The sequence below is a fragment of the Schistocerca cancellata genome, chromosome 8, assembly GCF_023864275.1.
Source record: "Schistocerca cancellata isolate TAMUIC-IGC-003103 chromosome 8, iqSchCanc2.1, whole genome shotgun sequence".
NCBI lineage: Eukaryota > Metazoa > Arthropoda > Insecta > Orthoptera > Acrididae > Schistocerca > Schistocerca cancellata.
Genome location: NC_064633.1, coordinates 554643588 through 554669445, shown reverse-complemented (window position 1 = coordinate 554669445; position 25858 = coordinate 554643588). Strand labels below are relative to the sequence as shown.

General features: G+C 42.8%; 1 protein-coding gene and 1 pseudogene across 1 annotated transcript in view; both read right to left on the bottom strand.

Moving 5' to 3' along the window:
- LOC126095129 (soluble guanylate cyclase 88E) overlaps positions 1 to 25858 on the bottom strand; it is a 421452-nt gene that overhangs the window by 104464 nt on the left and 291130 nt on the right. Inside the window, exons 6-7 of the mRNA XM_049909837.1 lie at positions 14745 to 14868; positions 14497 to 14638 (exon numbers count right to left, since the gene is read on the bottom strand). Coding sequence (XP_049765794.1) covers positions 14497 to 14638; positions 14745 to 14868 — 266 coding nt within the window. The remainder of the gene's footprint in view (positions 1 to 14496; positions 14639 to 14744; positions 14869 to 25858) is intronic.
- LOC126095838 (5S ribosomal RNA) lies at positions 19152 to 19269 on the bottom strand (annotated as a pseudogene).

Here is a 25858-nt window from a genome sequence, read left to right as displayed (position 1 = left end):
CTGATGATGATTATGCGTTTAAAGGGACTAAACATCTTGGTTATTAGTCCCTTGTTGCACTGGAAAGTCACGTAAAATATTGTGGAATGAGCAACTCCAGCGTTTGTGGCCTTGTCGTCGTGGTCGAAAATTCTCTTGACAGTAGCTGAAGTCAGTAAAGCCCAGGCAGCTAAAAACTGTAGCCAGTCACTAAAGGATACTCCATGAAGAGTCATCATAGGCAGTACTACTAAAATGGCGTGAGAAAATTAAGAATGTACTGATTAGACAGACAATTAGCTTAAACTGGTCGAAAAATAAAATTCATACCCAAAAATTTAAATATGCATGAAAGTGCAGTGGTAAAAATAACTTGGAGGCCACTGAATGTTGAGATGCATTGAATCTTGGATGTTACTAACTGCACTCCGCGGTGTTACCAATGGCTAAACAGTAATTTACAGTACAAAAAATGTTGTTGCTACTGCAATATATCTCTGCTGGCAACGTTCCGAGACTTGTCGTTCTCAGCATATATGTAGAGATAGCCGAGTACTTGGCATTGCCCGGGTATGTATTTACTAACTAAATGGGCTGCCCGCACCAGCTATTGTGGCCGAGCAAAGACACCATGATCGAATCCTAGGTAATGTCTGCCCAATATGGTAAACGTGTGTTGATGTGCAGCTGCTGCCAGCATAGACTTCTCATTCATGGTGTGTGTGTCTGTAATCACGCAACGTGAGGAAGCCAGTGCAGTAAGAATTAAAGCAATGCACAGACACTGAAGAAATGTGAGGGGTAAAAAGCAAACTACAGAATAAATTTCTACTGGCTGTAGACGAAAACAGCAAGTCCACTGGGTATGTATCTCACAGGACTGCTCTGGACTGTTGTGTTCCCAGTCGGAAACAATTCACTTAAAAAAAAAACACAGTTGTACGAAATCCCACATTGACACAGCTCCTTCAGTTATATCGGCATTAATATAACAAGTATAACAGTGAAGTGTGTTGCGCTGTGTGCCAGATGCATGAGACTTAAGCTGAGGAGGTCTAGATGTACATCCCACTAGATGCACATCCCTGTTCTAGGAGACGACATGCCATAAAACAGGTTGATGCAATTTGAATCTGAATAACATCTCCTATTATTAAGGACGTTATTAATGAAACATGTGCTGCAACAGTTGATACGTGGACTGATTCACTCAATCAGGCGCATTATCTGATGCTTGCAGCGCATTACATAAATACGGATTGGCCTCTTGTGAATAATGTTTCATTTATAATTTAATTTTCAGGCGTCTAGAAGATGGGAGTAAATCTTAAAAAAGAAACATAAGAGATTATGTATTTTCAGTAGGTTTTGCCCCACAGCTCATATATATATTTGAAAAATGTCGTACGAGGGTGGTCTGAAAAGTTCTCGGAACAGAGTAAAAAAAAGTACTTATATCACTGAAACTTTTTTTAGTTTTCTATATAGTCTCTTTGTAGATTAATGCACTTGGTCCAACGATGTTCCAGTGCCTTGATCCCATCTCGAAAATGAGTTTCCTCCAGGCCTACAAAATACTTGTCAATTTCGGCTATCAGTTCTTCGTTTCAAGTGAATCTTCGTCTACCAAGTAAAATTTTCAGTTTTGGGAAGAGATGGATGTCTGACGGAGCCATATCAGATGAATAAGGCGGGTGTGGCAATGATTCATACCTTAGTTTGTGTAATTTTGCCATGGCGACATCACATGTTTTTGATCCAGAAAGAGTCGTGGTACCCTTCTTATAGATAATTTTTTTCATTCCTAATTCTTCAGTTAAAATGTGATATACCCTTTCGGATGACATCTGGCAAGCGTGAGCAATTTCATGCACTTTCAATCGGCGATCCTCCCTGACCATTTTGTGCACCTTTGCCATGATTTCTGGAGTAGTGACACATCTTGGCCGACCACTGCGCGGATCAGCATCTAAGCTCTCCCGACCGAATTTAAATTCATTTGTCCACTTGGAAACAGTTGAATATGAAGGTGCAGAGTCCCCCAGTGTATTATGGAAATCGACATGAATGTCCATTGCTTTCATATCTTTCTTTACGAAGTACGCAATCACTACTCGAATCTAGATTTTTTCCATCTTCGGAAATCACTACGCGGGAGCAACAACAAAGTCACGTGACCGCAACAGCACTCTTCCAAGAGCACTGACCTGGCACGCGTTACAGGCAACAGTCCAATGAATATCACGTGGACAACTCGTTGTGCTACCGCTCACCTCTCGTGGCGATTCAGATAACTTTCCAAACCACCCTCGTATTACCGCTCTTAGCTGCTGGTAAAATTCTTTATTTGTACAGCCAGTTTCAGTCGTCTGACCATCATCAGATGATACTGAAAAATGCACGGATCTACCGTGTCAACGAAAATGACCTCAAATCATGTGAAGTGTGTTACAGTACTGCAGTTGCAAGTACTGTTTCATCATGATACGTAGAAAAGATAGACTTAATTAACTAGCGTAATTGATGTATTCTAACTGATATGTACTTTTTAATACGAGATACAAGGGATTAAAAATCGAGCCCTGACTTTTGTACGTGAGAAGGTCTTAATTATCTTCAACCATAAAATTGCTACGTTCCTATGGTCATCTTTCCTTGATGTCAATATGCTTGACACAAATGATAAGCAGGAAATTCTAAGGAGTGTGTGACAAAAGTGTGCTAGTTATACAGGTACTACGTACAATCACAAACGTAATTGTTCATGTATAGTCAGTGCACATTGTTTCATTGCGTACTGTTTTATCAACGTAAACTACATTTTTTCCAGGTACATCTTCGTGCAGTTCTGTATCACTTCTCTCTCTAGTGTTTGTGAAGATAGAGCCGTCAGATACAACGTCATCGGCATCCAGAAAGAGAGATCGTTTCAACAACTGCGACAACAGCAAGTTCTACGCTGCAGACGAAGTACGTCTCTATATATGAATACACGTTGGAGATGGCGATTCGATTACGTGCTAAAGTGCTGGGACAGACACATTCTTCCAGGTATGGATGCAGTTACAAGGCGTATTTTATGTATTACAGCGACAGTCACACCTAGTGAATGGTGCTTAAGTAAAGCTGGCATGTTATTAACAAATCTGCACAGTCAATTAACTCCAGAGTGCGTCAGTGATCATCCACTGCTGATCAACAGTAACTATAAATTTACTTCAAGCAAAAATTGTGAGTAGTTACAGCCATGAAGATGTAATGTTCTTCATATATTTTATTTACAGATGCAGTCATGTCATAAAGTTGCGGAATAGTGTTTATTTAATGTGTACGTAGTTTCCTGTTATTGACAAGCAGCGTACATCCATTTGGAAATGAGTCTTTTTTGTGCTTATACTCAACATCGAATTATTTTATACATGCTGTATCAAGTTAATTGTGTCACGTAAGAGTTCTTGGAAACGTTAATTTTGTGGAGAGAGAGAAAGAGAGAGAAAGAGAGAGGGAGAGAGAGGAAGGATGACAGAGCGAGGCGTTTTGTGCAGTGCGACGAGTCGAAGTGAAGTGAGATGTCAGCGATGGCCGGTCACGCTCGATTATTCGCATGTCCGGAGCATAGACTAAACATGTCTATGGAATGAGCATTCGGATGCATAGAGCTACAATTGTGTCCGCAAAATCTCCTGGAGCGCAAGTCCGTGATTCTGGGACGGCGCTTTTTAGCCCGTATTTTGAGTGCTATTACTTCGCTTATAAGTACTGTTAAACCTTTTACAGACATCTTTAACAGTTGACACCAGGAACTGAAGTGAAGAGCAATGGTATTGCGCTTTTTCGCCACAGTACCGTATTTAAGTTCCCACTTTCTTTCCACTTTATTTACGTTTTTTCGGTAACGGGATAAGAAGTGACAGCTAACATTTTTTTCGTTTTATATTGCATTTATCCATATTGTCGAATCTCTGTTCTAATTAATTATACTACATTGACATTGTAGACGGCGCTGAAGCGTCACGAAAAAACAATGCATTTGGAACCATGAAATTATTACAGTAAATACCGTACGCGATTTGCACCAACTGCTTGTCCTTTATTATTTACAGTTTTCCCCTCAGTCAAGCCTCTGACTTTTATAAACAAGTAAAGCGTCTAACAATTTTCGTCATCCCATTAGAAAAGAAAAATCACACACTATGCACAAAAAAATACAAGATCAGGGTTCGAATTTTGGAGTAATAAAAGAATTGATAGGCAACAATATCTTTTTACGTTTTCTATTGCACTGATTCGTATTGTCGGATCTGTTTTAATTAGTTACGTTACAATGTTACTATATAGGGAACTGTCTCACGCAGACATTGTTAGATGTGTAGATAAGGGTTGGAGAACCTGCATAAATTGGAGAAAATTAATCAGACTGTTATGTATAAATTTTATCTGCGTATGAAATTAAGCCCAATGTATATTCAGTGACTGGCAGTTTACTCAAACATACTTGCAAATTTATCCAGCAATTTTCTCGCGAACACAATGGCCATAAGATCAAAGAAATTATGCATATAAATAAGACTTTGTAATACCGTGTCTCGATATTTTTCAACATATAAAGTGCCTCATATCATTACGAAATTATGTGAATACGTTTGTTGTACGTACTTACGAAAAGTAAATGATTCTCCTTTGCATACTTCCGTGTACATCCGCAGCAACGACAATACCATAGCTGTTACTAAAACTCAGACGTGTAGAAACGTTTATGTACGTCTGAGTTTTAGTAACAGCTATGGTGCAGAATTGTCGTTGCTTCGGATGTTTACGCGTAATCTTCAAGTTTTGCTATTACTGCAAATTGTAGAGAACGGCGTCGTCCCAAAATCACGTGACAAGCCCGCTTTGGTATAGAGAACATGCGCAGTAGGCTATGCTCATTCCGTAGATGTATATATTCTCTATGCTCCGGAGTCCGGACATAAGACATTGGCGGACTACGTGGCCGAGCAGAGCCGTACGGGGCGGACAGGGGCGGCTCGGTCCCCACTTCAGCAGACGAGCCGTAATTGGTCAAAAATTGCGCTTTGCAGCAGTCGAGTGTCCATCTCCACGTCCCCCTTCTCTCTCCACGTTATCACCCTCACTCCAAAAGGAGTATTGAGAACGATTGGAGCATTATGGGCAGGGACCTCCAACCTGCTGGGCAGTATGACGACCTAACGCACCAATTGGACAGAATTTGGCATATCGCTCTGGATGACACCCAACAAGTCCATCAATCAATGCCAAGCCGAATAACTGCTTGCGTAAGGGCCAGAGGAGACCAATGGGCTGGTGACTTGCTCAATTTCTGAATCTCTTTCTCTTAAACTGTAATCGTTTGTTTGTCTGTATATGTACGTAATACCTACCGATTTCCGTCCCATTATGACAATTCCTTCGTGATGCGTCGTATTTCTTTTCAGATCGTAACTGTAAAGGGCGATCAAAAGTTTCTGTTCGAAGACCGTACAGTCAAGGATCGGTGTGCCAATCAGTCAAAATCACAGTGAGTATCGAGGCAATCATCCCACCGATGCTCCAGGTTGGAGATATCAGTTTTGTAAAACACTGTGTGAAGATGCTTCACATCCTCCTCCAGTAGAAACTGGGGGTGAGATCAGTACTATAGTCCGGGTGCTCGAGTGTCTCCCGCTTGAGATGGTGTAACTTGGGGACATGGGTTATCATGAAGCAGCATGGAATTGGCACGCCACTCCATAACTGTGGTTTCCGACAGTCGTGTTGCCCCATGCACATTATTCACTCTCTAATGCATGTCTATCGGTGTTTGTCCTTCGGCAACCAAGGCAAGAGTAACAGCACGCTGGTCCTGGTCGGGCGCATTTGCTAATAACGTCGCCATACTCCACAGTTCCGCATTTACCACACGCACGTCGAAAAGACACGAATGGCAACTAATCTCTTGCATAAATGTCGGTACTTACGTAGCTGCGTCGGAGTCACGTTACGTTGCATATCCAACTCCCTCAAACGGAAAGTTTTTGATCGACCCTTATAATAATAATATTAATAATAATGATGATGATGACGCGACGCATCACGAAGGAATTGTCATAATGGGACGGAAATCGGTAGGTATTACGTACATATACCGACAAACAAAAGATTACAGTTTAAGAGAAATAGATTCACAAATTGAGCAAGTCACCAACCCATTGGTCTCCTCTGGCCCTTACGCAAGCAGTTATTCGGCTTGGCATTGATTGATGGACTTGTTGGATGTCATCCAGAGCGATATGCCAAGTTCTGTCCAATTGGTGCGTTAGGTCGTCATACTGCCCAGCAGGTAGGAGGTCCCTGCCCATAATGCTCCAAACGTTCTCAATTGCGAAGAGGACCGGTGACGTTGGTCGTCAAGAAAGAGTTGGCCAAAGCGAAGACAAGCAGTAGAAATTCTCGTATGCAGGCGATTATTATTTTGCTGAAATACAAGCCCAGGATGACTTGCCATGAAGGGCAATAAAACGGGGCATAGAATATTGTCGACGTACTGCAGTGCTGTAAGGATGCGACAGATTAAGGTTAGTACCCCGCTGCTTTACAGGGCCTCTCCAGACGCGTTTTCGCTGGTTATCGTGGCTCATTTGGAAGCGGGCCTCATCACTGAAGACAATTTTGCTCCAGTCAATGAGATTCCAGGTCGAAGACGTGTACAGCGGTCGGATACCAACCTCACTGTCACCCGACATATACCCCGACAAGTAGAAGTGATGGTCTGGGTGCCATCTCTTTTCATAGCAGAACCCCTTTGGTTGTCATCTGCGGTACCATTATAGCACAGAGGTGTGTCGATGATATTCCATGCCCCGCATCGTTGCCTTTCATGGCAAGCAACCGTGGGCTTACGTTCCTGAAGATAATGCGACGAGAGTTCCTAGTGCTTCCTTTCGTGGTTGCCAAGCCATAACTACTTTGCCAACAAGGCCGCCGGGTCTCTCCCCAACTGGGGAGCGTTTGGAACGTTATGCGCAATGCCGTCCAGCCATCTGGGGATTTTGACGATCTAAGGCGCTAGTTGGACAGAATTTGGCGCGATATCTATCAGGAGGAGAGCCAAAAGCTCTGTCAATTAATACAAAGCCGAATAACTGTTTGCATAAGGGCCAGAGGTGGAGCAACGCGTTATTGGCTTGATCAATTTGTGAAGCTATTTCTCTTCAGTAAATCATCCAATTTTTATGAAATTTTAATCATTTGTTTGTCTGTTCATGTACGTTACATCTACCGATTTCCGTCCCATTTGGATAATTCCTTAGTGGTGCGTCGTTTTCTTTGCTTATTTTTAAAAAATTCTGTTTGAAGTGTACTTCTACAAAATTTGGTTGAAATCGTTTACGGTGAGTTTTTCCCGGATATGCATGTATCAGATCTGTTTCACAGATATGAACATATATCAAAGGTATTTGTAAACATATTTCACCTTTCACGCAGCGCAACGTTTATGACGTCGTCTCTCCCGAACCGTGTGTCGCACAACGATGTAATTTTGCAGGTTCATCCAGTGCTTATATGTGCATACTTTCTGTGAAATGTGTTGTGAGTAGAGTTACTAGCAAATATTTACTAGGAAATATTTCACACATCTCAGTGTTTATGGCGCCCTGTATGTTGACCTATGTTTCATAGAATGATATAATTGTGCTGGTACATTCAGTGGAATATATGAAAACTGTCAGCAAAACGTATCACGAATACAGTTAGCAGTAAAGAAGTATAAACTAATACGTCGTGCTTCATGCGGCAGTTTTACTGCATGAAAGGCGAAAATGTGGCAAACGATAAACTTTTCTCCTTTCATCTTTTTGCAGGGGTTGTCGGCGAAGAAAAGTTTCGTAAGGATCTGATATTACATGTAAAGTTGTTGCAACTCATTACGTGCTCTCATTCTCAAATACTGGGTGAATAAGCATGGGTATTCGTGCATATGGGCTGCGCTTGTTTTTCAATCCCACTCGCTATCCCTTTGACATATTAGGTGCTCCGTGTCAGCGTATAAGCTGTCACCATTCCAGAATTCATCCAAATCCGTCCAGCCGTTTCAGTTTCAAGGAGTAACAAACATTCTAACACACACACTCACAAACTTTCGCATTTATAATATACACTGAAAAGCCAAAGAAACTTTTACAACTGCCTGACGTCACTAGGGCTCCCACGAGAGGCGTTCAATGAATTCGAAAGTAAAGTTCTATGTACTGACTTAGCAGAAAATCCTAAGAAATTTTGGTCTTATGTCAAAGCGGTAGGTGGATCAAACAAAATGTCCAGACACTATGTGACCAGAATGGTACTGAAACAGAGGATGACAGACTAAAGGCCGAAATACTAAATGTCTTTTTCCAAAGTTGTTTCACAGAGGAAGATTGCACTGTAGTTCCTCCTCCAGATTGTCGCACAGATGACAAAATGGTAGATATCGAAATAGACGACAGAGGGATAGAGAAACAATTAAAATCGCTCACAAGAGGAAAGGACTTCTGGACCTGATGGGATACCAGTTCAATTTTACACAGAGTACGCGAAGGAACTTGCCCCCCTTATTGCAGCGGTGTACCGTAGGTCTCTAGAAGAGCGTAGCGTTCCAAAGGATTGGAAAAGGGCACAGGTCATCCCCGTTTTCAAGAAGGGACGTCGAACAGATGTGCAGAACTATAGACCTATATCTCTAACGTCGATCAGTTGTAGAATTTTGGAACACGTATTGTGTTCGAGTATAATGACTTTTCTGGAGACTAGAAATCTACTCTGTAGGAATCAGCATGGGTTTCGAAAAAGACGGTCATGTGAAACCCAGCTCGCGCTATTCGTCCACGAGACTCAGAGGGCCATAGACATGGGTTCACAGGTAGATGCCGTGTTTCTTGACTTCCGCAAGGCGTTCGATACAGTTCCCCACAGTCGTTTAATGAACAAAGTAAGAGCATATGGTCTATCAGACCAATTGTGTGATTGGATTGAGGAGTTCCTAGATAACAGGACGCAGCATGTTATTCTCAATGGAGAGAAGTCTTCCGAAGTAAGAGTGATTTCAGGTGTGCCGCAGGGGAGTGTCATAGGACCGTTGCTATTCACAATATACATAAATGACCTGGTGGATGACATCGGAAGTTCACTGAGGCTTTTTGCAGATGATGCTGTGGTGTATCGAGAGGTTGTAACAATGGAAAATTGTACTGAAATGCAGGAGAATCTGCAGCGAATTGACGCATGGTGCATGGAATGGCAACTGAATCTCAATGTAGACAAGTGTCATGTGCTGCGAATACACAGAAAGATAGATCCTTTATCATTTAGCTACAAAATAGCAGGTCAGCAACTGGGAGTACGCATTAGCAGTGATTTAAAATGGAATGATCATATAATGTTGATTGTCGGTAAAGCAGATGCCAGACTGAGATTCATTGGAAGAATCCTAAGGAAATGCAATCCGAAAACAAAGGAAGTAGGTTACAGTACGCTTGTTCGCCCACTGCTTGAATACTGCTCAGCAGTGTGGGATCCGTACCAGATAGGGTTGATACAAGACATAGAGAAGATCCAACGGAGAGCAGCGCGCTTCGTTACAGGATCATTTAGTAATCGCGAAAGCGTTACGGAGATGATAGATAAACTCCAGTGGAAGACTCTGCAGGAGAGACGCTCAGTAGCTCGGTACGGGCTTTTGTCAAAGTTTCGAGAACATACCTTCACCGAAGAGTCAAGCAGTATATTGCTCCCTCCTACGTATATCTCGCGAAGAGGCCATGAGGATAAAATCAGAGAGATTAGAGCCCACACAGAGGCATACCGACAATCCTTCTTTCCACGAACAATACGAGACTGGAATGGAAGGGAGAACCGATAGAGGTACTGAAGGTACCCTCCGCCACACACCGTCAGGTGGCTTGCGGAGTATGGATGTAGATGTAGATGTAGAACGTAGAAGTGCCGCAACACGACGCGGCTTGGATTCGACTGATGCTTGAAGTAGTGTTGGAGGGAAGTGACGCCATGAATCTTGCAAGACTGTCCATAAATCCGTAAGAGTACGAGGGGGTGAAAATCTCTTCTGAACAGCACGTTGCAAGGAATCCCATATGTGCTTAATAATGTTGATGCCTGGGGAGTTCGGTGGCCAGCGGAAAAGTTTAAACTCAGAAGAGTGTTCCTGGAGCCACTCTGTAGTAGTTCTAGACGTGTGAGGTATCGCATTGTCCTGCTGGAGTTGCCCAAGTCAGTCGGAATGCGCAATGTGCATGAATGAATGCAGGTGATCAGACAGGATGCTTACGTCGGGTCACCTGTCAGTGTCATATCTAGACATATCAGGGGTCTCATATCACTTCAACTGCATACGCATATTTTTCTGGCCGCAGCGATGTCGGAGATTTGATTGGATTCCTCATATTCACGGTACACTTGTGAAATTATCGTACGGGAAATCCCACTTCATCGCTACCTCGGAGATGCTGTGTCCCATCGCTCGTGCGCCGACTGTAACACCACGTTGAAACTCACTTAAATCTAGATAACCTGTCATTGTAGCAGCAGTAACCGATGTAAACAACTGCGCCAGACACTTGTTGTCTTACATAGACGTTGACGACCTCAGCGCCGTATTCTGCCTGTTTACATATCTCTGTATTTGAATACGCATGCCTATACCAGTTTCTTTAGCGCTTCAGTGTATAATTATGTAAGATAAGCAGATAGAGAAAGCAAACTTGAGGCGCACAGCGATATTTTGTGAATAACACATTGTGCTGAACAGTGTTGCTTGAAATACTTTTGTGTGATGTGCCAAGTTGGAGATTCGTTATTTGATATGCGATGTTAAAGACGCCAGTTTCCATATGAATAGGCTTCTCAAATAGACATAATCAAACAGGTTTACTCTGTAATAAGTTAAAGCAAGAGTTACTGAGGATCAAATGTTATAAAAGAATTTATAAATATTTTTAATGGGATGTGTTTGGCAGACCGGCTTAGGCATTGATTCGACCGTAATAAATTATTCAGCAAATGCTGGAAATACGCATCTAGCCATTAAAACTGCAACAAACGTCAGATTGGCATGAAATGTGCTGCATGCTTGTATATGCAAATTATTTCTATTTCAATGTAATCGCTGAGAGTACTACAATCTTTAGTCATATATAACGAAAGATTGCGTAGTTGCTTGCTGATACAGAAAACACATTTGAATGTTGTTTGGTTGTGAGAAGATTGTGTTATGCCTCGTGAAGGAAGCTGAAACGTCTACCGGTACGCATCGAAATTCGAAAACGGCTGTGTACTATTGTCCACTAAGCGGAAACATCAAGTAAAATCTCGTTATTTTCTGAAACAATCTGACACTAAAACCATGTATTTCGGACCCTTGCGTTTCGTGAGCAAAGTCCTTACCAGCTGAGTAGTCTAGAGTCCACCCAAATAATGGGGGGGATTTTAGTGGAATCGAAGTACGCAAATGTAGTGTCGGAATCGGAGATGGTATTTACGTAATTACCATTTCGGGCTAACAACAGCACTGCGTAAAATTTAAAGTTTATTTATTTGTATAACAAAACAAGTTCTAAGAATAATAATAATAATTATTCAGCAGTTTCAAGATCCAATAGGAATGAGCTGAATCAAATCCTGAAATCGTAAAACAGTAAGTTGTATTTAATGAAGACTAACTGTAGGGCTTCACATACTTTTAAGCTGTTTAAAAAACAGGTAGTCCCAGTCTTCAAGAAGGGTCGTCGAGCAGATGCGCAAAACTATAGGCCTATATCTCTCACGTCGATCTGTTGTAGAATTTTAGAACATGTTTTTTGCTCGAGTATCATGTCGTTTTTGGAAACCCAGAATCTACTATGTAGGAATCAACATGGATTCCGGAAACAGGGATTCTGTGAGACCCAACTCGCTTTATTTGTTCATGAGACCCAGAAAATATTAGATACAGGCTCCCAGGTAGATGCTATTTTCCTTGACTTCCGGAAGGCGTTCGATACAGTTCCGCACTGTGTGACTGGATTGAAGAGTTTTTAGCAAACAGAACACAGCATGTTGTTATCAATGGAGAGACGTCTACAGACGTTAAAGTAACTTCTGGCGTGCCACAGGGGAGTGTTATGGGACCATTGCTTTTCACAATATATATAAATGACCTAGTAGATAGTGTCGGAAGTTCCATGCGGCTTTTCGCGGATGATGCTGTAATATACAGAGAAGTTGCAGCATTAGAAAATTGTAGCGAAATGCAGGAAGATCTGCAGCGGATAGGCACTTGGTGCAGGGAGTGGCAACTGACCCTTAACATAGACAAATGTAATGTATTGCGAATACATAGAAAGAAGGATCCTTTATTGTATGATTATATGATAGCAGAACAAACACTGGTGGCAGTTACTTCTGTAAAATATCTGGGAGTATGCGTGCGGAACGATTTGAAGTGGAATGATCATATAAAATTAATTGTTGGTAAGGCGGGTACCAGGGTGAGATTCATTGGGAGAGTCCTTAGAAAATGTAGTCCATCAACAAAAGAGGTGGCTTACAAAACACTCGTTCGACCTATACTTGAGTATTGCGCATCAGTGTGGGATCCGTACCAGATCGGGTTGACGGAGGAGATAGAGAAGATCCAAAGAAGAGCGGCGCGTTTCGTCACAGGGTTATTTGGTAACCGTGATAGCGTTACGGAGATGTTTAACAAACTCAAGTGGCAGACTCTGCAAGAGAGGCGCTCTGCATCGCAGTGTAGCTTGCTCGCCAGGTTTCGAGAGGGTGCGTTTCTGGATGAGGTATCGAATATATTGCTTCCCCCTACTTATACCTCCCGAGGAGATCACGAATGTTAAAATTAGAGAGGTTAGAGCGCACACGGAGGCTTTCAGACAGTCGTTCTTCCCGCGAACCATACGCGACTGGAACAGGAAAGGGAGGTAATGACAATGGCACGTAAAGTGCCCTCCGCTACACACCGTTGGGTGGCTTGCGGAGTATAAATGTAGATGTAGATGTAGAAGCAGTTCCACTAAAACGTTTCTCTCTTGCCAGTGAACCCATCGACAGAGGCAATTACTTTCGTATTGTAGGATGGAATATTTAGATATTTGTGTTTGTTTTCTATAACAACAGTGGATTCCCAGACACTAGAATATGATTTTACCTGTTGTACTCTTATTAACTAAGCCTTTCCTTAAAGCGAATTTATGGACAAGCTTTTCCGTAGCTCTAGATTTATCGTTAATATCGTCATCCTTGCAGCTCATTAAAATATTTGGTAACAAATACTGGACCTTGCTTCTTCCTGTGTTGACATAGTTATAGAGTTAGCGCTAGTACCAGTAGTTTCTGCTAGGTTAACTCTCAACAGTTCTATCGCTGGTCGTTTATGGACAGACGCGCCAGAATCTTCGGTCTTGCTAAGAGACTCCTACAATGTATAAAATATAATAGTCTTACTGTACTTATACTTTAACAATGCCACTGAAAAACTTTGTTCTGTAGCATGAGCATAAAAATGTGGAATTTCAGTAAATCAGTCCAAATCAGGTACAGCCTGAGTTGCCTGTTGTTCGGTTTTTCACCGAGCAGTTCGGTATGTCAGTCCGGTATTCGGCATTTGGTACCGAAGTATGAGTGGTTCGATATTTTTGGAATTCCATTCATGACACTAATTTGACGGTTTATTCGAAGAGATGCGTATACTACATAAAAGTTCGGAACAATTACAAAGTCAAGCTTCTACATATCGTGGAAAATGTTTTTAAATGCCTAACATACAAAAATATCAGAAGGACAATGGCAGTTCCTTGCGCCAGTGTATATGTGGAAAGAGTCGTCAATCACATGAATCAGTCGTTAGAAACAAATTGAGTGTAAATTCGTTGCAGTTTGAAGTGTGCGACATGCAACGATTTTTATCAAAAAATTAAAGTTAACAAAAATTCGAAGAAACCTGTAACTATTGGTAATCAATACAGTTTTAATATTCAGCGTTTTATTGTGCTCACTCTCAGCTCAGCAAATTCTTCCACCAGGCACTGTTCAGTAATTTTGGCAGTGTAATCTGGCAAGCCTAGATACGTGAACAGCAGCATTCGTTCGCTCTGGACCGAGGCACACCATTAGGCAGCAATTTCCTTTGACCACTCGTTTTATGTTGTTGGCAGCGTTATTACTGCAGCTTTATTTTTGATACTTGAGGTTCAGACTTTGAGCCTTCACCTTCCGTAAGACCTTTACAAAACTGTGGAGTCGTAGATGGAATCTCAGTCGGAGTCACGACCTTTCGGAGTCGGAGACGATGCATCCCAAATCCAGACACTCCTCGCGCTTCTCTTTCATAGTTTCAAATTGCTTTCGCCCTTCTCCCACTTTTTAAACTCCACACAAGTTCTCCCGTGTACCTTGCTATATACTAAAATTACTGTGTTTGCCTTTTCATTAAAATACACATATACTACAATTAATACTAAATTTCCTTACCTTTCAGCCTAAGCTTTTTTTCGTCGACTGAATCGGACTGGTCGCTGAGTATTATCTCGTGTTTCTTCCTGTCCGACGGCCGCTCCGTCAGAACCGGTTCCACGGTGACCAGCTCGAAAATATTATTTGTGCGGTTCAAGATCTGAAACGGAAGCACAGGCGTATGACAGTTACCGAGACAGATCCACGTGCGTAGACTGACGGTTGCCAACACTCAGAAATAAAATACCTTTGTAGAAAGAGCTTACAGTTTCAAATCTGAAGGCAATTAAGGGGCGCACGAGGTCAAACCAGTTTGTAATCTTCTTACTGATGAGGTCAGGCAGAATAACCATGAGGGAGTTCCCGATGCTCCGAATCACCATGTCGTTCCTAAGTAAACAGAAAACATCAACAAGTCATACAACGGGGGACGGCACTGGAGGCTGTTAGCATCAGCAGCTAAAACAACAAAAGACAAGGGTCATTCCGAAGCTAAAGCCTTCCATTTATTTTCATGAAAATTACAGCAGATACAGGAAGCACAATAACATACTTAAATAGAAAAATATCTCAGATAAACACTGTCGTTTTTCCGCATAATCACCACTATTCGTTATTACAGTGTTGCCAACAATCGACAAGAGCGTCTACATCTACATCCACATCTACATCCATACTCCGCAAGCCACCTGACAGTGTGTGGCGTAGGGTACCTTGAGTACCTCTATCGGTTCTCCCTTCTATTCCAGTCTCGCATTGGTCGTGGAAAGAAAGATTGTCGGTATGGCTCTGTGTGGGCTCTGATCTCTCTGATTTTATCCTCATGGTCTCTTCGCGAGACGCCGCACTCGTAAAAACCTGAACCAGACGAGGCTGACCACCGTCTCGCAGCTTAGAGGCTGAGGTTCGAAAATGGTAGCCACTTAGTCCATCTTTCTTAGGCCCGAAAAGAAGCAAGTCTATATAGGTCCTAAATCAGGACTACGCGGTAGATATGATGGGACAGCCCAGCCAAATTTGGCATTGAGTTCTTTCATGATTACAACACTGTTTTGGAGTTCCGCGTTATCGAGTTACAAGATGTTACCTGGCCTGACAGTAGAAATTCTTTCAACACGGTCAATGTCGTCTTGTAGCGTTCTGAACTGACAGTTGCTTTAGGCTCCAAGATATCCAGAAGAACCTCACCCTGGCTTCCCTTCAAGATAGTGCACATCAGTTTGCCTGCAGATTACCGTGTCTTGAACAACTTCTGTGCTGGAGAACTCGCACGTTGTCACCCCTTGGACTGTCTTTTGAATTTTGGCTCGTAGTGATGGCACCACGTCTCATCTCTGTTACTGATGGTGATCAGAAGGTTGTCATCTTCAGCAGCAGTTTCCGACAAGTTTCCGTTCGAAGACGTTTTGGTCTTGTGTAAGCATCGGTGGACTTCTCTCCGACACACTTTGCGATAACTGAGGTTGCGTAACATCTTATTTAGCTGCTCACAAAATCCCTTGGTCGTAATCCGCCGATCACCACGGCTGAGCTGACGAAGCTGCTGTTCGTTATGAAGAATGTGAGCTGAGCATGGTAGACTTCGACGTGACTCGTGCACACTTTTTTCACTACTATTGAAACCCAGTACCCACAGCCTCAAATTGCTCATGACTATTGTAACTTCACCATACTCCTTTAGCGTGCGTCCATGGATTTCAATTAGAGCAGTTTGTTTATCAGTGAGGAATTAAATGGGACATCTCTGATTAACAAGCATCTCGTTGTGAGTTTTAAAGTTTTCCCGGTGAATTGACTGTTCAAACAAATTTCATGCTTGCAGCCGGTCGTTGTTCAATACTTCGCACAATATTTCAGCTGGACACCTGCCAATCATCTTCAGGTGAGCCGTCGCAGACTGGCGAGAACGTCCTCCGTCCCGCAACATATAGCGTACTGTAACTATTCTGCGCATGCGTCAAAAACTTGATAGATGAACCACACTGCCCGCCGGCAGTGCACTCGCTGGTGGAATAGCAGAACTCAGTCGCCCTCTGCGTTGCTGTTTGCCCCGGCCGTCGACGCACTCTGTCGTCTTCGATTAGAACAAATCGTGGAGATTATGGGATTCCGTGCACTGTCCAGGTGGTAGCCGCCGTCACGGTTTAACAGATTTTCCGCCAGTCGTATTGCTACGGATTCTTTAATAATGGAGTCCCAGAAAGACGTTGCTGTGGACAAAATCATTGTTTTCTCATACTCCATTGAATGTCCAGTAGAAATACAATGTTCAGCAATAGCGGACTTGCTTGGCTGCAAAAGGCGGGTGTAACGTTGATGTTCAGTGCAGCGTTCTTTCACGGTGCGTGTGGTTTGACCTATGTAAGCCATACCACATTGGCACGATATCTTGTAAATTCCGGCCTTTCGTAGTAACAGATTGTCCTTAACTGATACCACAAGGTCCGCAATCTTCGATGGTGGGCGGAAAAGCACTTTTACCTGAAGTTTTCGGAGGATTCTTGCTATTTTAAACAAAGTGTTGCCAACGAAAGGAAGAAAAGCTAAAGATTGTACCGGCCTGCTCTCCTCTTTATTCACTTCCTGCTTCTTAGTTTTAACTGTTAGTGCCCTGTTAATTTGCCGGATGGAATACTCATTTTCGCTGAATTCTGTCTTTAGATGGGCGAGTTCTTGAGGTAAACTATCTAGATCTGAGACAGTATGAGCTCTATGAACAAGTGTTTTAAGCAAACTCATGGTTTGCGATGGGTGATGCCAACACGATGCTTGCAGGTACAAATCAGTATGAGTGGGTTTCCGGTAAACTGAATGCCGTAGAGAACCATCATTCTTCCTTCGAACCAGGACATCCAAGAAAGGCACACAACCATCTTTCTCTATTTCCATGGTGAACCGGATGTTTCTATGAATGGAGTTGAGATGATGTAGAGACTCCATTAATTTATCTTCTCCATGAGGCCACACTCCTCCGAAAAAACTGTTGGTTTCAGGGCAGCTGATTCAGGCGCTTGAATGATGACTAGCAGGTGCACCGTTGAAATATCGTGCGAAGTATTGAACGACGACCGGTTGCAAGCCCGAAATTTGTTTGAACAAGCATCTCGTTGTCCAGAATGCATTTTCAGACGTTTCCCTGCTGGTGTTATACACTATATGATAGAAAGTAAAGGCACCGCTATTAGTGGCCCTTAATATACAGTGTGTCCATCCTTCACCTTTATGACAGCTTGAACTCTGCTGGGGACACATTCAGTAAGATATCTGAATGTCTGTGGTGGAATGGTCCGAAGAGCCAAAACCAGAGCATATACCCATTTGGACGCTGCGGTCTGGAGCGAAGTCTACATTCTAGTTCATCCCAAAGGTGTTCCATTAAGTTCAGGTCGGGATTCTGGGCAGGCCAGTCCATTTCGGGAACGGTGCTTTATGACAGGGTGTATTGTCATGCTGACACAGTCATTGTCTCCGAAATGTTCTCCTACTGTACACAGTGCAGAATGATGTAAAATGTGTTCACATCCTTCCACATTTAGCATTTTCTTATGCGTAATAAGGGGGTCACACGCTAACTATGGAAAACATCCCATACAGCAACACTTCCCTGCTAGCACTAGATATGATGACGGGTCAAATTATCTATGCATTTACCAACCCTAGATCCTGCCATCGGACTACCACACGTTATAGCCTGATTCATTACCCCAAAGCACTTGTTTCCAGTCATCCACTGACCAGTGGCATCGCTCTATACTCCACCTCCGGCGTTGCTTAGTACTGAACACAGGAGTGTGTGGCTTATGAGGAGCCGGTCGACCATTGTACCCCATTACTTTAACTCCCTACACACAGTCATCGTGCCGGCTCGACTGCTGGCAGCACTTTGGAACCCACGGGTGACTCCATCCGCTGATTTAACTCCATTTTTTTTTTACAACCACTCTCCGCAGTGCTCGGCGGTTCCTGTCAGACAGTATGTGAGGTGCGTCTGGTGCTGGTTTGATTGTTATTGTTCCTTCGTGTTTCTACTTCACAGTTACATCACCAACAGTCGTTGGGGACAGCTTCAGAACCGTTGAAATATCCCTGATGAATCGGTTACTCAGGTGGAATTCAATGGCTACCCTATTTTCGAAGCCACTGACCGATCTATTCTGCTGTTATTGCTCCCCTACTGACAACGCAATAACCTCCACCTACTTTTATACTGGCGGGTCCGCCTCTCGTGACATCTGGTGATCAATATCGAGTTGCATAAGCGTGTCCGAATACTTTTGATCAGACAGTGTAAGTCGCAGGACAAATAAATCGTCAGGAAATTAGCTGCTAGATTCAAAAATTAATACTAAATAGGAATCTACAGAAATTTATCAAGGCGAGGGGCAAGACTGTAAAATTGCCATTTTTGATATGAAGGAGTTAGTCAGTTTCGAGACGTGTCATTTCTCAAGAAGTAAATTTTGTGGATAAAAGCACTCCGTCTTGAGGCCACGAGTGGCCTACCGGGACCATCCGACCGCCGTGTCATCCTCAATGGAGGATGCGGATAGGAGGGGCGTGGGATCAGCACACCGCTCTCCCGGTCGTTATGATGGTATTCTTGACCGAAGCCGCTACTAATTGGTCGAGTAGCTCCTCAATTGGCATCACGAGGCTGAGTGCACCCAGAAAAATGGCAACAGCGCGTGGCGGCCTGGATGGTCACCCATCCAAGTGCCGTCCACGCCCGACAGCACTTAACTTCGGTGATCACACGGGAACCGGTGTATCCACTGCGGCAAGGCCGTTGCCGAAATTTTGTGGATAGAAAAAAAAATTAACCACAGAGAATTAATGGTTAGTGACTGGATATTTTTATAAGTTGATTACTGTGGAATGAATAAAAACTCTGTACTGCTGACTCCAGGGTGGTGAGGAGCGGGGAGAGGGGGGGGGGGGGTTGGTGAGTTTGGCGTGATCACTTCTAGCCCCCCTCCCCTCCCCCCCCCCGACCCAATTGTGGCGGATGCTTGTGGTACTACATCTACATAATTTGGCTCAGATACTCAAAGTCAGCACAGAAAACAGGAGGCATTAGTTACAGAATGAGCCACGAGATACTAATGAATTGCTTAAGGATGAAAAAGTGGTATAAAAAGATTTAAAACAGCATAGTACAACTAGCAAACCTTTCCCCATCAAATACATCGAAATTAAATCCACCTTTATAAAATTAAAGCGTTATTCTTCATTTTTCTTATATTTCATGAATAAAAATGTTTCGTTGCATTGTTCCTGTTTCCCACGTTTTCTGACCAGCACTACTTTGGCACTGTTCTGTCACGTATAAAGCTTTCTCTTTTCCGTAAAGCCACTCTACGGTTAAAGCGAACACTGTTCGTACATTGGAAATTTCGAAAAGTTCTATTTGTACTCGAGCATAAAAAATTTACACCACTGCCTTATGGATATCACTTTATTCCAGTAAAGATTCTGAATATTTCTCCATTTACACTATTTAAAACAAGGAATTTCCATAGATGATAAACAATACTTGAAATTAAAAGAGATAACGGGACTTGGCGCACAGGTGATTCGGAATTAAAAGAGATAATGGGAAACATCAACATGTTGAAGCCTGTGCTACTTACCAGTCATTAGTGCTTGAACACATCTCTTTTGTTTCATGACCTTCGCACTTTGTTTTTAATGTGTGTCATACATTTCCAAATTTTAGACATTTGGTTTGACAGAGATTTTATGAAGCTGACCACCTGGGTTTCTTGCGACATTGCAGATTAATGCCGGCCGCGGTGGGCGAACGGTTCTAGGCGCTTCAGTCCGGAACCGCACGACTGCTACGGTCGCAGCTTCGAATCCTGCCTCGGGCATGGATGTGTGTGATGTCCTTAGGTTAGTTAGGTTTAAGTAGTTCTAAGTTCTAGGGGACTGATGACCTCAGATATTAAGTCCCATAGTGCTCAGAGCCATTTGAACCATTTTTTGCAAATTAATATCACACTGGGGGAGTCTTGGTGCACTCATAACATTACGAAATACAACGTATTTTCGATTTAGTTTGAGAGGCAGTGGCAGTACGAAGAATTGAATGTCATTCAATGCTTCTGAAGCCGAAAATGTTACTGCATAATCACAGCCGAGCAGAAGGGGTTCAGTCTTCGCAGCTGGAAGGGCTGTACAATAGCTTCAGTGATGAGCCAAAACATTACGAGTACTACCCAGCGTGAGACTGAATGGCTTCTGGTGGATGGAGATGAAATCGAGAGAATGCTCAGCTAAGTACTAAGCGAGAAGTCGTGTTCAGTGATGGAAACCGGGATCGCGGATATGCAGTGGGACAATATGAGCTGCAGAAATATTCGCGTGGCGTGATCGCATTCGCAGACAAGAAACGTTAAAATCCTGCCCCGAATAACTTAGAGTAACCGTAACAGAACAATTATACGTGACAAAGAATTGTTGTTGTTGTTGTGGTCTTCAGTCCTGAGACTGGTTTGATGCAGCTCTCCATGCTACTCTATCCTGTGCAAGCTTCTTCATCTCCCAGTACCTACTGCAACCTACATCCTTCTGAATCTCCTTAGTGTATTCGTCTCTTGGTCTCCCTCTACGATTTTTACCCTCCACACTGCCCTCCAGTACTAAATTGGTGATCCCTTGATGTCTCAGAACATGTCCTACCAACCGATCCCTTCTTCTAGTCAAGTTGTGCCACAAACTCCTCTTCTCCCCAAACCTATCCAATACCTCCTCATTAGTTATGTGATCTACCCATCTAATCTTCAGCATTCTTCTGTAACACCACATTTCAAAAGCTTCTATTCACTTCTTGCCCAAAATATTTATCGTCCATGTTTCACTTCCACACATGGCTACACTCCATACAAATACTTTCAGAAACGACTTCCTGACATTTAAATCTATACTCGATGTTAACAAATTTCTCTTCTTCAGAAACGCTTTCCTTGCCATTGCCGGTCTACATTTTATATCCTCTCTACTTCCACCATCATCAGTTATTTTGCTCCCCCAATAGCAAAACTTCTTTAATATTTTAAGTGTCTCATTTCCTAATCTAATTCCCTCAGCATCACCCGACTTAATTCGACTATATTCCATTATTCTCATTTTGCTTTTACAGCGACGAAACGGGCCGGAAATGTGACGGTCCACTGACAGAAGCGACTATGACAAACGGCAGACTGTTATGGCACAGCGCCAGTGAACAAAAATCTCAGAATGGTGAAGCTGGTTAATTGTTAGCATGCTACTGTTTTGAGAACCTATAGAAAGTTGCTATAGAAAGTTGTTGGGGACCGTGAAACCATGAGTAGGCGACAACGTTTTGGACGTTCACACGTTATCACAGAAAGAGTAGGACGCAGACCTACCCACTCTGTAAAGCGGGAGAGACGGCGATCTGTGGGAGATATGATGACCGAGTATAATGCTGGTGCAGGCACAATTGTTTCGGAGCACACCGTTCAATGCATAATTCTGGACATACGGCTCCTCAGCAGATGGCACCCACTTTGGCCATACGACATAGTCACTTATGATTGTAGTGGGCAAAGGGTCATCGAGATTTGATTGCACATCAACTGGAAGAGTGGCCTGTTCGGAGGATCACATTTCCTGTTACACCGGGTCGATGGTTGTGTCCTGATAAGCCGCCATTGATGCGAACGGCTGCTAGAAAGAATGAACTGCGCCATGACACAGACTGGTCAAGGCAGAATTATGCTATGTGAGACATTCACCTGGGCTTCCATTGGACCTGTAGTTGTAATCGAAGGTACTACGAGAGCTGTGGAGATAAAGTAGCATGAAAGCTTTCCTCGGAAATGGCAAGGAATTCTAGAAGTTATGCGCTGTGTTTACCACAGGATATTCAGCTGCTTGCTTGGGGGCCATCCACGTGCATGTGTTTGTGGTCTGACTGCCTGCAGAGAACATTCCAGCCACAAAAAAGCACTTTTTCACAAGCTGATCATACCTGCGACCAATGCAGGTTTGTGAGACCACAGGCAGAACCGACAAAACACAAGAACTTGAGTAAAGACAGAAAGGGGAAGACTGTGCAGTAAGAAGGGTCGAGAACAAAACCTTTTCCCTATGTGGTATGTGCATGGAGAGCTGCATCAAACCAGTCTCTGGACTGAAGACCACAACAACAACAACAACAACACATGTGCGGATAGCAACATTGGGGAAGGGGAGTTGGTGGCGAACTGTGACTTACCCTGCTGAAATTAGTGTGTATTGAATGAAGTAAATGGACTGATATGTAATGAATGGATTGATGAGTATGAAATCAATAGTGTGAAATGGTAAATAATACGGCATATAACACATTAACATCATGATGAATTTGCTATACCAATGACAAACTGAGGGGGTAAGATAACATCTCTTTCACTTGCTTCACTTACAGTGCAAGAGAACAGAAGTGCTGTGACTAGACAGATGAGAAGACCTCGAGCCCAGTCTGCATTGTTGCCAGTTTTTTCCCCTCTCTCTACAGTGTTCAAAATTTCCCCACTCCCCCTCCCCCTCTTTGTATAAATTGGTAACAAAATAAAAAAAGGCAGGAAATTAAAAAATGGCGGGAAATTCAAATTTTTGTGGGAAGTTCAAAATAGCCCAATTGAGCTCCAGGGTATGCAACGTCCTATGATGTCACTGTTGTAAGTAGGGTTATCATCTGAAGTATAGATTAATGACAATTTATAAAAAAAATGGAAGAATTTGAGTTCTCCTGTTGGTGTAAACTTTAAAAATTCCAAATAGTTATACAAGATGGCGACTTTTGTGTACTGACACAGGAGCTATGGCATTAGCATCCAAGATGGCTGATCTGAGATACTGGCCTACTCTGCATTGCTGTGAAGGCAGGGAGAGCATTTTCCATGGTTTCTGGGGACACTGGTTGTGAAGTCTGCTTGCAGCCGTACAGGGGTGGGACCACATGCTGAGCCAGGTCTCAGCTCATTCACCACAAGTCGCAGGAGAACTGGCTTCACAACGCTGTATGAGGCCATAGCTGACATATGAGTCTGGCCACTATCTGTCAGCAGCAGCCTTGCACAAAGAGATGCGTCACATATCTGATGATTCGATGGTCTTGTACATAGTGGATGACAAGAGTTCTGATTCTCACTGATAATGTGATGGCACTGTATCCATCTCCACAAACTCTCAATCACCACAGGCCACATGAGCCCAGTTAAAATGACCAGAAACGTGTAAAATGCAAGAGGCACACTTATACTTTAACCTATATTGAAAAATAGCTGAAAATTCGAAACACCCACTAATCCACTAGCACACTCTCCAGGGAAATTAAGAATCTGAATACTGAACCTCTTGGGGAGAACATGTGCAGTGTCTCAGATTCTGAAAAATCAGAAGTTGCTGTGCTCATAAAATGCACCATGAACAATCTATGCAATGTGAGAGCTATTAAACCAGCAGTAACCTGCCTTATTTAAAGCCAATCATCCTAGTTCCTCCCACATTATTTGATGTTATATACACATAACATGTATCAGCAACATTAGAGATGTAACGTAGTTGTACGTATTTACAAGTCAAATTGTGTACGTCAAGAAATGTGGGAAATACAATGGTCTAAAAGAATGAATTGTTATGAGAGTTTTGGTCTCTATCATTTCTATGCATAGCATTTCAACTTGAAAAAACTCTGCTTTCACCAGTGACAGAGTGTGGCACCATCCAGTGACTCAATCCCGAATTTATGAGAAATGTTTAAACATGTAATGTCAGACACCTCAGGAAACCTGCAAGAACACATGATAGCATGTTTGGTCTGTTGTCAATCCTAAACACCTAAGAATAGTGCTGTGTAGGCTGTAGCAGCAATTAGAGATGGGCAAAACTGTTCTTTTCAGAGATTGGATCAGAACTGTTCACTCCCTGAAATGAATTAGCTCTTTTTCATGACTCACCACTCATTTACAATAGAAAATAAATGGAAGGCACATTGCCCTTTAAACTTGGTTTATTCCAGTACTATACCTGTATTTTGATCTTATTTGATCCTATTTTGAAGTAACACAAATAATGAGTAAGAAATTTGTATTGTTTATTGAAATTTCCACGATATGACAAAGTTTTTGATTATTGATTTATTTTGCACTATCGTGGTTTTTTGGGTGATCGGAAAATGTTGTAACTTGAGATTTACATTAACAATATATTTGGCTATAATGTATTAAAATTTCATTAACCTCATACAAATACATCGCAAGCCACATATTTTTAAAGTGAACGTTTCCTTCCGAAGACGCCTAAAATCGCAAAATCCATACCAGAATAAGAAAAAAATATATAAATTTGACTGTAAAACGAAAGTGCTGCATATAGCCTTACGCAGAATAAAACAAGGAAAATATTGGTGTATCACATTTTGCGATACGTTTATCAGTTCGCTCGTAATTAAAGCGTAAATTCGAGTGTCCATAATAAAAATCCTATAGTAAGAGGAGTCATCAGGAACCTAATCTAATCAGTTTAAACAAATAAAAATAAAATAAAAACAATTGATGTATACATAACATAATAATGTAATATACATAGCGGTATTACTACGAAGAACAATATCCAGTAGGGACGAACTCCGATGCAGAGGCGCTGAGTCGAGCAGGTCGAGCCGCGAGCTGTATTACTGCATGAGCTGAGACCGCAGAGACCAGAGTGACACCTGAGTCGCTTTGCTCAACGCTCTGGCTAGAGTCGAGACGGTGGGGTGAGCGTTGAGCGGGCGAGTTCCGAGGGTGGGGGGAGCGGTGAACTCACCAGCTCCGAGACAAATCGTCCATTCCCTTGCGAGCAGGTTATTGCAAGTAGTTCCTATGTTATCCGCTAGGTGGCTCTCTGTCCTGTTGCTTGCATCAACTGCCCAGAGGGCAGGACGTGCGACTGAAACGATCGCCGACAGAGTGCGATGCGAAGTTAAGCTGCGCCAAGGCCCTGCACGCGGCAGACGACACACAGAGACGGCACGGCATATGTGAAACACAAAATCCAATGGGGCGCTGCACAATGCAGGCAGCCAAGGTAGAAGCAGGGCAGAGGCCGGCGCTGGCTGTGTTGTGTGGTGTGCACTGTGCTCTGACCAGCAGAGGCGCTGCTGATATGCTCCGTCTCTCTCTCTCTCTCTCTCTCTCTCTCTCTCTCTCTCTCTCTCTGCCGTGGGAAACGTTTGGAGCTACCGTTCTTTTTTTCTGAATCACTTATTGTTCACTCCTTTGAAAGATTCAACTCTATGAATTAGTTCAAGAGCGGATCCCCCATCTCTAGCAGCAATAGGTTAAGATACCGAGTTGGACTTTTTCCATACAAATGGATATATTGTCAT